The sequence below is a fragment of the Catharus ustulatus genome, chromosome 3 (genome assembly GCF_009819885.2).
Source record: "Catharus ustulatus isolate bCatUst1 chromosome 3, bCatUst1.pri.v2, whole genome shotgun sequence".
In the NCBI taxonomy this organism is placed as follows: domain Eukaryota; kingdom Metazoa; phylum Chordata; class Aves; order Passeriformes; family Turdidae; genus Catharus; species Catharus ustulatus.
In genome coordinates this window covers 52,809,850-52,820,098 of record NC_046223.1, presented here as the reverse complement: position 1 = coordinate 52,820,098, position 10,249 = coordinate 52,809,850, and the positions used below count along the sequence as shown (strand labels likewise).

The 10,249-nt window shown below is 42.6% G+C and overlaps 1 protein-coding gene across 1 annotated transcript; it reads right to left on the bottom strand.

Moving 5' to 3' along the window:
- Positions 1–4,316: 4,316 nt before the first annotated feature.
- Positions 4,317–8,558, bottom strand: ABRACL (ABRA C-terminal like). Its single transcript, XM_033055524.1, has 3 exons — positions 8,487–8,558; positions 6,087–6,153; positions 4,317–4,898 (listed from the first exon to the last, which is right to left on the bottom strand). The coding sequence occupies exons 2-3, from the start codon at positions 6,145–6,147 to the stop codon at positions 4,714–4,716; spliced, it is 246 nt and encodes an 81-aa protein (XP_032911415.1). The 5' UTR covers positions 6,148–6,153; positions 8,487–8,558; the 3' UTR covers positions 4,317–4,713.
- Positions 8,559–10,249: the final 1,691 nt, after the last annotated feature.

The window sequence follows — 10,249 nt, the reverse complement described above, 5'->3', positions numbered from 1 at the left end:
TGAAATCCTGAGGAATGGTGGTGAGTGTCTTCAACTGCTGTTGACTTTCTCTTTTTTGCCTACGAAAACTGGAACCAGATTTCCAAGAAAATAAACTGTGCTCCAAAATAGAATTTTATAAAGGAAGCTTTTTAGAACATCAGCTGCAGAGATGGACCAAGGCCTCTTGACTAATAAAGATCTGTCAGCAATATGTCCTCTATTACCATAACTTCGTAAAAGACCTAATTCTGCAAGACACAGACTATCAGTTTTACTGACATGATCTCCTGTGGCATTTAGCAGACTTAGCAAGGACCAGGAAATGCAGATCACTATATTCCCATTCAAACATAATTGTCATTTTACTGTGTGTTTCCCCACTGGGAAAAAAATTAGTACCTGTTGTACCAATAAGGATGCATAGTATGCATATACAATTACATGATACATACCGTTGTCCTCTCTGGAGAAGGGCTTTGAGCATGGCAAGGCAGCAGTAAAACCCTGAGTGTCACTCAGCTTTCAGTGTTGTGCAGGAAGAAGCTCCAAAAACGAACAAGGTCATGGGCAAAATGCTGCTATATTTGTGAAAATGCTGTACTGGAAAATGCCCAGGTCTGACTCTAAGCATTTCTCTGAAAGGAGTTTTGATCTTGATCTGATCTGACAAGACTCAGGAGAGCATTTGTAGGTCGAATTACTCCCTCTCTAGGTTACCAGGCTGATACTTGAGTCATTCAGGTGCTCTGGCAGAGATAAGCATAATCTGCAATGACATCTAGGCTACACCAGAAGATACTGCTGCTGCTGGTGTATTTTTCAAAATACGTGCCAGCAGACTGGCTTTGGATGCTTAAATACACACTGCAGTGCATTTGTGGCTAAAGCTGTACTCAGAGTGGCAGAACTAAACTGAACTGCCGCCCTCAGGAAAACATTATTAGAATAATTTCACATTAGGCAGTTTATGTAACTAGATGTTAAAAACACTGCTTTTTAGAAACACTGTCATGCACTTACCCTCAAATAACCCATTCAACTTATTTTTAAACCAGAGGTACCTGGAAATACTAACCAAATGGATTCCTGGAAATTGTTGCACTGGAACAACTCTTCAATTTGCTGTTGACTTTCTTTGAGAATGCCATCTCAGAACAAAATGCCGAAGATATCTGGCATTGAAAATCAAATCGTTAGGAGATCTAAACTGGTATGGGTTTTGATGCAGAGAGAAAAGGCAGATCACATGAATTTTGCAAAATTACTGATTTTGCCAGTTTCCAAAAGGAACATGTTGTGCTGTTTTTAAGTCCTTGAAAGCATGATTTCCATCATACAGTTCTCAGACAAAGTATTTTCAAGTAATGCTGAACATAACTTATACTGCAGACTGTGGAACAAACTTCTAGCACTGTTTTTTATACTAGGTGAAGATGACACAAAGATATCATTAAGGGTTAGTGTTTTAGTATGGAGCCATAAGGCCAGTCCTGTGATAATCATGTGCAGTCATCTCAGCAAAGGCTCTGAAATTGTTTAAACATACTTAATATTTTGTGCTGCCAGAGTAGGGAAGAAACTCAGCCTATTTCTAAAACAGCCGAATAATTTAAAATAAAAATACTAAGTATCAGTAGCGATATAATACATTTTCAGTATGTAAGAACTTCCTGCTTCTTTTCCTCTTGTTCTTTCCTTTAAGTGTGGGTTTGGTTTTTTTGGTTTTTTGGTTTTTTGTTTGTTTTTGTTTTTGTTTTTGGCAAAGCTTTACACAGGAGTGAATGGCAAAAGAGACAAGAGAAATCCCTAGGAGCAGAAGGAATAGCTCCAGCAAAGCTTTGGAGGGAATGTGAGAAACAAGCAAAACACAACATACATTTTCAAAATTCATTCCAACATGAGAGGCACATAAAATACAGTGTTGCATATATTTCAATCCTTGCTTTGTTCATGCTCCCAGGAAAAAAAGAACCAAAACAACAAAAACGCTATGCTCCCAAGAGAAATAGCTGCAAAATTTAAGATGTCACCACAAGAGGTTATGCACCTCAGCACCTTCACAGCTTAGTTAAAACTCCTTTGAAAAACACATTTATCTCTAGTCACTAGATTTTGTATGGAAACAACTGAGGTGAGTGAGTGCAAGTGCACACACTCCACTCCATCAGCTACTCTAGCAGTCCCAGATGAAGACATGCACTTAAGCCTTCTTAAACTCTATCAGTTAGATTTGCCTGGAGCTCATCCATCATTTCTTCAAGTGTCCACCATGCTCTCAGATCTTATGAAGATGGAGACTGAATTAGCCAAGCTACACTTTCACTAATTTCCCAGCATTATTGCAGGCAGGTAGCTCTTATGCTGTTGTCAAAAATCTGATTCTTTCTACTTCCCCACAGAATTACTTTCTATTTGAATGACTGGTGCTCCTGGCTGACCTGCAAACTTCCTTCAGACCCATGACTGGCAAGATCACAAACCCATTGCAGGGAGTGCTGATTGTACTACTGTTTATAGAAGTAGGTAATTCCTCCCCCCAGCTTTCTATTATTGTGTCAACTGCTCCAGGAACTATGTCACATGTCCAGGCCATTTGCTGTGGAAATTATTTCCTCAACAGAAATGTTGTCCCATTGATTTTCTCTAGGAAAAAAATATAAATTAGGAAATCAACAGTGCTTGTATATATCCTGAAGTGAAAACCCTACAGAATTCTCAGGTCAGTAGATAGTGCATTAAACTTTGCACTGGAGGCAAATTCTTGGATATACATCCGTGTTCCTCTTGTTCCTCTCCTGCTTTCAGAAGCAGAGAGAAAATGAAACTCAACTGCCCCAGGCAGTACACAAGTCACAGTCTCCTCTGATTGTTACAGATTTATTTTCATTTCAAGTTTCTCTGTCTCTTTCTATACGGTGTTCCCAGAAGCCCTGAGCAGTTTTATTAGTATTGTTACGATAAATCTAAAATAAGAGAGACATAAAGGTCTCTTCATAGTCCTGTCTCAGCTTCAACACAGCACTGAACTGTACATTTACTGGTTTGGTTTTTACTAAATTTTCAAGGCTGAGCCCTTCAGTGCTTAAAGAGTTGTCACGAGCTGTCACAGAGAACAACTTCCTGGCTGAGGCAGGCTGGTACTCTCTGCACCAAAACTGGCATCTCAAACAGTCACTAAGCACTTGGTATCTGTCAGCACACTCAGGCTATTCTGTGAATCCAGACAATCCAGACTCAGGCTTGCAGCAAAATAGAAGCAGAAGAAAAACCAGCTGTAGTTATCTGGCAATACACAGCTGTCTGGTCTCACCCCTCTGGCAGAAGGCTTAGTTCTCTGTCCCACTTCTTTCTGCCTGGAGAGAACAGGGGTGCAGGCACTTGCCAGCTCAGGTCTGGAAGCAGAAGAGCTGCACCAGAGTGACAGAGCCCTGGAGCCAGTAAGCTGTGCTGAGCTCCTGCTCTGCTCCTCCACTCCATTTGGCTTGGACCCAGACAGCTCAAGTTTCTCTGCATATCACTTCCCTGCTCTCCAGATTCTGAGGCCAGCACAAGCAGAGCCAGCCCAGATCTGTTTGCACACAGGATCTAAGTTGTTTCCCTGTTGCACAAAGCAGAACAAAACAAGATGAAAGGAGTAGCAGCTGGAACTATAAAGCTTTGTAGAGTTTCCTAACGATGCACGAATTTGATGGATCTGTAAATGAGGAGACGCTTTTCAAACATTTTGCACTTGTAAAAGGCTGCTAAAGGAAATTCACCCATCCTGCAGCTTTAAGAGGTGCAGCTGTGGAGTGTAAGCATAGAGTAGTAAGCAGTTTGCTTACCCACAGTTGCTTTCCTCATGCAGCATCTCTTTCTCCCTACTGGAGGGTGCACTTCTTCTGATTAAAAAAATCAGCAGTAAGCTAGAAAACAATCAAAAGGTGTTTTTTTCTTCCCCCGCTCTGCCACCTTCTGCATGGAGAGATTTAGAGAAAGTAGGACTTCTATGAGGAAAAGAATCACAGCCTGAAGCTGCTGTACTAACTTCCAGTTAGCGCTGCATAAAAGCATTCAGGGAGCTCCTCACCCACTTCCTTCACAAGTCTAGAGTACAAGAAAACGAAAGCATATGACCCTGCCACAGATGAATGAGGTACATTTAACATTCATGTCCTTTTGTGCACAATCTGGTCAATCCAAAGGGCAGTCATTCTTCTACTGAATCACACTGCAAAATTATTTCTATCTCACTGTCATGCTTTCTGAACAGTTGCCTAAACATGCTCCTTGCAGGAATTCAGTTTGCTTTCATTTCAGATTGGAAATAAAAAGGGAAGCCAAAGCAGGAAGAGTAACACAAATTTAAGTATGTGCTTTTATTTTATACTTTCATGGCACATTTTCATTTGTAAACATTAAATTACCAGTCCTCTTCTTCAAATGTTGAAAATAACCACCAGAGATTTGAGAAAATTACCTGAGATTAAAACAAAAAAGAACAAAAAAAAGAGAGAGAAAAAGATCTGGCATCTTTTACATTACTCACATACAGCACCATTTTAGAAAGACTTACAAAATGGGAATGTTTTCTAAAATAGGACAGTTTTCTTTTGACTATAAAGATATACAAAATACATCAAAACGCCTTGGAATGATCAGCCTTATTAAGAGTATGTGCCAAATCAAACAATTGTTTGATTGATCAAACTGTTTCAAATAATTCCATTAATGCATAGCTGAAATACTGCATCAGTCCTGCAGCAGCATGATGTCCACATTGTCATGAACACCTTGCAAAAGCAGCTCTCCTTGGTATGTGATGATCTTCCTTCGTTTAGCCGCCTTAAGCGTTCCCACCAGGGCTTCAAAGAGGTTGGCACACTTCTCATCAGCAAACAGCACACCAAATTTCACACTCACTTGTCCATCAGCATCTAAATAAAAGATATAATGTAGATTTCCTTCAGGTTAGGAGATTACTGGGGAGATAAGGTGACACAGAGAACCTTGAAACTAAACCCCATTGTGTTTCCCAATTTGTTTGGGATCATATTATAAATGCTGATGATAAACAGTAGGCATTAGTCCTGCTTAATCTAATTTTGCCTTTCCTTCTAGAGACTTGTATCAAGGACCATATATCTGCTCTGTTTACTTTTATTGACGACTTTCTGAAACCTACAACAAGCACAGGCTATTGAACCTCTTCACAGTGTTTGGAGGAAATTAGTTTTAAATAATTAGATTCCTAGAATATCTCAAACTGAGGGAGACCCATAAGGATCAAGTCCAATACCCTGCTCCTCCAATCTAAATCATACATTAAAATATATTTTTTGCAATTTTTTTAGCTCATTAATATTTGGGGGTCATATTGAAAAGGCTGCAATGTGAATTTTCACACAAAAGAAAAATTTAAATATATACATTAAAGTTATGTTATTCCTAAAAAGCAGATGTAGTCATACAAAATGCAAGATGTACGCATGCGTTTAGGTTTTGAAAAAACAAGTGGTACCAGAACTGATATATAGGAGCAGGTAGCACATCCATTGCATAAATATTTGTAAAAAAAGAGGAGTTTTAGCAATGATAAACATCTGAAGAGGAAAGGGTACCTTCTAAGCCAGTTTAAGGAAGTTTGGAACTACACATATAACTCCTGGATTAGTTTTAGGTGCACAGACTAATTTCTTCCAAATAATACAATCATGAACAGAATTGAAATGCATGAATTCTGAAGTAGAAAGGTTACCAAGGAAGGAGGTGGAAGGAGAAAGTTCAGCTTTCTTCTGTGGTGACAGTAGTGAGTATTGAAAGCCTAAAGAAAAGGTGACTTGCAGCTGACTCAGGATTCAGAGAGTAGGATTTCAGGCCTACCTCCTCTCTGCTGCAGAGGCTTAAATGTTTAATCCTAACAGAACTACTTTAAAATGATGGAACACAGGCACTACTGTAGAGTCCATTAGGTGCATATTCAGATTTTCAGGTTACCTGCTTATTTGAATTTGTTCTTAGTTTTATATAAGACAACTACATCTATATGACATGTATGCATGTACATACACACATCTATAATGTGACTACATCCATACAGCATACAGAGATACTACAATACTTACTTCTGGTTCCCAGCCGCCGAATCTCCTCAACTAGGAGGCTAATTTCATGTTCTACATTCATTGTGGTCTAAAAGGAAAAAAAAGAAAAATACAAAGTTATTAGGAATCCTGTAAATCCTTTGCACTGTTCTGGCGTGTTCTCAGTTCTTTAGGAATGTCACAACACTTCATAAATCCTAGTAGCCTGGAGATGCATGACTATAGGATAATCTACGATTTTAGCTTTGAACAGATAAAGAGCCTCTGATCTCCACATTTGAAGGGAAGGCAACAGAAGTTACAATCTTGTTAATTCTATATGCAAATATAAGGAGCCAATCTCAAAACATGACAGATGTGGGAAGGTCAAGGAATAGGATGGTTGTTTGTTTTAAAAAATGAGCTTAAGCTGCCACAGAATAAGAGGTCTTCAGGGGCTTTGCAATGTTCCATTGATGGCCTCAATTAAAATGGAACATCTGCCTTTAAATTTCTCTCTGGGATATGTGGTAGATTTGGTTTTTTAAACCACACCACAGTTTTCTACATATGCTGGGAAGATATTGCAGACACGTATTGCTGGTGACAGACACACATAGTGTCTGAAAGGACAGCAGCTCCTGCATACCTGCTACTGAGAGCAGAACTGATCCAAACCATGCAAGTGACCTAAGGTAGTCAACATCTTTGCCATTCAGAGTGATCCTGAGAATCTACTACACTGCCAAACATATCTGGGCAGCCCCTGGTAAAGGTAGCAATTTGCACCAATGCTACTGATGCCTTGCAACAGTTGAGCCATATGTGGCGCAGCATATGGCAACACTGCAGTCACACACAGCACTGTCTGGCTATAAAGCGTCCAAGGTTCACACTGCAGACACCTGAACGGTGTTTTATGGCCTAGGCCCTGCAAAGCAGCTTCAACACAATGAAACCTTGACATGTTGAACTTCTTAAACAAAAACCGACATTGAGGCAAGCACAAGACCCTGGGCATCGCAGACAAAGCAAAGCATCAAATGCAGCTTCCACGGATGCCAACAATGCAGCATGGAACAAAAGCCACTGAGATCTTCTGGAGCTGAGCACTAGCTAAAAAGGGCTCAGTGAGCACTGAGATCCATTCTGATGTTCAAGAAACCGGGATTTCTCCACTAGTATGAAAGTGGAGTTAAAAAATAGACATCTGAATGCATCACAAACTCTTCCTGGGAAAAAGGCTTCCCCTCCTTTCTTTTTTTCACTGAGTTAAAATAGGTAAGAGTGACATAGTTCCACTTCCTGACCCCTTATGATTTACCCAAGTGGCAAAAAAACCTTTGCAGCAGAGTCTGATTTTTAGATTCAAAATTCACATTAAAAAAAAAAAAAAGTTTCTTTTCAATACGGAAAACTGAGCAAGCTTAATTATCAGCATGGGTTTCAGGCAAAGCCCCAACCAAACCGCAGGTTCATCCCCAGTGCACGGTAACAGCAGCAGTGCAGTGGATATCAGCAGGTGACAGCTGACAGTGAAACTGGACGTGCTGCATTGGGACCACCGCTACAAAGGGCAGGGCAGCAAGGCTGCCCTAGTTTGCATTCTATAACCTGTCGGATTTTGTTTGACTCGGCACTAAATAGATCAAGTCAGCAGGGAAAATATGACCCATCTCTCAGAAAGCTTACACTTCCATTATTTGTCAGACTACCAGTTTTGATATTGGTCATCACAACAGCATAACCATCTTCTCTTTAAAGACGTTCTTCTCACTCTAAAGGCTTTTTTTTACTTTCAGCTTTTTCAATTCATACTGGTTTCTAATTATTTTCAAGTATTACAAGTATACCATCAATATAAACAGCAGTATTTAACAGAATAAAAAAGTTACATTCTACACAATTAGGCTTTTGAGATCAGAGAAGCATGGCTGAGCAAGGAGTAGAGACGCTCGGTATTTCAAAACTTAAATATATGCTTTATACTGTAGATGCTCAACACATCAACTATCAAAAAGTGCACGCGAACTATTAGCCTCTAATATTCCTGATGCCAATACACCGCTGCAAGGCAGTACGTGGTGCGGAAATTAAACTTCTCCTTATTTGGCAGAAACGCGCCGAACGCGCACACGCACATCTGTCACCCACCGCGCCGACCTGTCCCCCTGCAGGCACTGCCGGCCCCGCGGCAGGACCGCGCTGGGAGGCAGAGCAGGGCTCCCTTCCCGCACCCGGCGGGATCCCGGTCCCGCTGCCGCCCGCGCAGGGAGCACCGGGGAGCGGGCCCCGCCCGGCCGAGCGGAGCCGCACCCGCTGCCCGGGCAGCGCCTCTGCCCCGGCGCGCACCGAGGCAGGGAGGGACGGCAGCCCGGGCCGGAGGGAGAAAAGGAAGGACGCACGGCTGTCCCCGACCCGCTCCCGCCCGCCGCCACTCACCGCTGCCGCCGCCGCCGTGACCGCTCAGAGCCGGCGGAGCCGTGGGGCAGCGCCGGGCGGGGCCGGGGCCGGCGAGGGGCGGGCGGAGGTGGCCCTGCCCTCCTGGGGCGGGCGGAGGTGGCTCAGCCCCGCCGGGGCCGGGGAGGGGCGGGCGGAGGTGGCTCTGGCCCGCCCCAGCCGCACCGCCCCCCGCGTTGAGGTGCCGGCGCCCCGGGGCGGCGCTCCCGGCCATCTTGGCTCGGCCCTGCTGGATGCCGTGGGGGCGGTGGTGGTTCCCTGGCCCGTGGGATCTTTCTCGCTGTGGTGTACCGTGCCAGGGTTACATTTTGCCCGCGGCGTTAGTGAGTTTGTCAGGTGCAGCACCTTCCAAGGGCAGTCCTTCAGCAGCTCTCCCTCTACCAGTGGGTCAGCGTTCTGTAATTCACCGTGTTGCTTCACTCTCCGTCACCGTCCCATGCCCCATACGCCCCATCTCCGCTGGCTTCCCCAGGTGACATCATGCCACATTCCTTAGCACTCCCCCCCTTACTTTTTCCTAGAAAATCAGTTCTCCTTCCAAAGAAAATGAACGAGCTAGGTTAACGCCATTTACTCTCGATAAAGTTGTGTTGCAGTGTATCTGTGTTGCCATTCAGCACCCATATTCTCGCACCCTACGCTGCAGAAAGAATGCAATTTAATTTTTTCTGTCTTGTGTCATGGCATTCACTGCTACTCTTGTCTCTATCTTCCCCTTCACCTCTCAGAAACGTTTCTGTCCTCTCAAGGACTCAGGCTTTTAAGCTGAGAGCTGCATTAACTCCTACAAAGCAATGAAGCCCCCCAGTCAGAGTCAAGGCTCGCACCGAGGCTCTCCCAAAAATTCCCACTGCCACAGCTGAAGGCATTGCCGTTCCTGTCTCTCCCACCTCCCTATCAGGCATGACTGCCCCTAAAGCAGAGTTGGTAAAATAAACTATTTCCAGCCCTTGCAATTCACAGTTTTCATGCACTAGTTTCTGAAGGTGAGGCTGAGATTCTTTCTCCCACTGTGAGCTGTGCCAGCTGGGGCTGGTCCCTTACTACATAAATAGGTGATGGCACCTTCAAACCACTGCAGCAAGCTCTGCTAGGGCTCAAACCTGCAGATAGATAAATTGATTTGCACAGTGGAAATTATGCCAAGAGGATCAAATTTTTATCACTGCAGGGATTATAGGCCAAACCCATCGCTTTTCCGAGGGATTTTTGGGTGGTGTTTTCATTAAAAGATTAACTTTTCTATTGAATAGTCAGTATTTATCGATCAGTTGCAGAATCTTTGGTAGCTAAAAAAAAAATAAATACTGCTTTCTGTTTTTGATGTGCTATCAAAATATTTTCCAGAGCAGATTAGATGTATTTTACATCAATAAGGGGTGCTCTTTGCCAAAATCAAATATTGATAGTTCGGAAAACAAGATTGAAAGGGCTACATTCCTAAGATGCTAATGAAATAAATGAAGTTTAAATCTCTCTGAATAGAATCAAAAGACAGTGAAAATTCCCAGGAGAATGTAGTATCTGAAGAGCACTGATGCTCTGTGCATATGCGTACTGCTTTACTAAAGTCTTTTTTTATATCAGCTGACAAAATGCTAAATGCTACAGTTTAAAAAGGTAATTTTAAAAAGTAGATCTGAGATAAAACTTTCAAAAATGAATCTGAGTAGTATGTTAGCAAATACGTTGAAGATTCCAGTTACTTAGTAGTATAGAATAAAAGTGCTTGTCTTCTGGTTTTA

Coding starts and splice junctions, on each gene's coding strand:
- ABRACL (XM_033055524.1), bottom strand. CDS start 6,147: ATGAATGTAGAACATGAAATTAGCCTCCTAGTTGAGGAGATTCGGCGG. Junction 4,899..6,086: donor TCGGCGGCTGGGAACCAGAA/GTAAGTATTGTA, acceptor TCTTTTATTTAG/ATGCTGATGGACAAGTGAGT.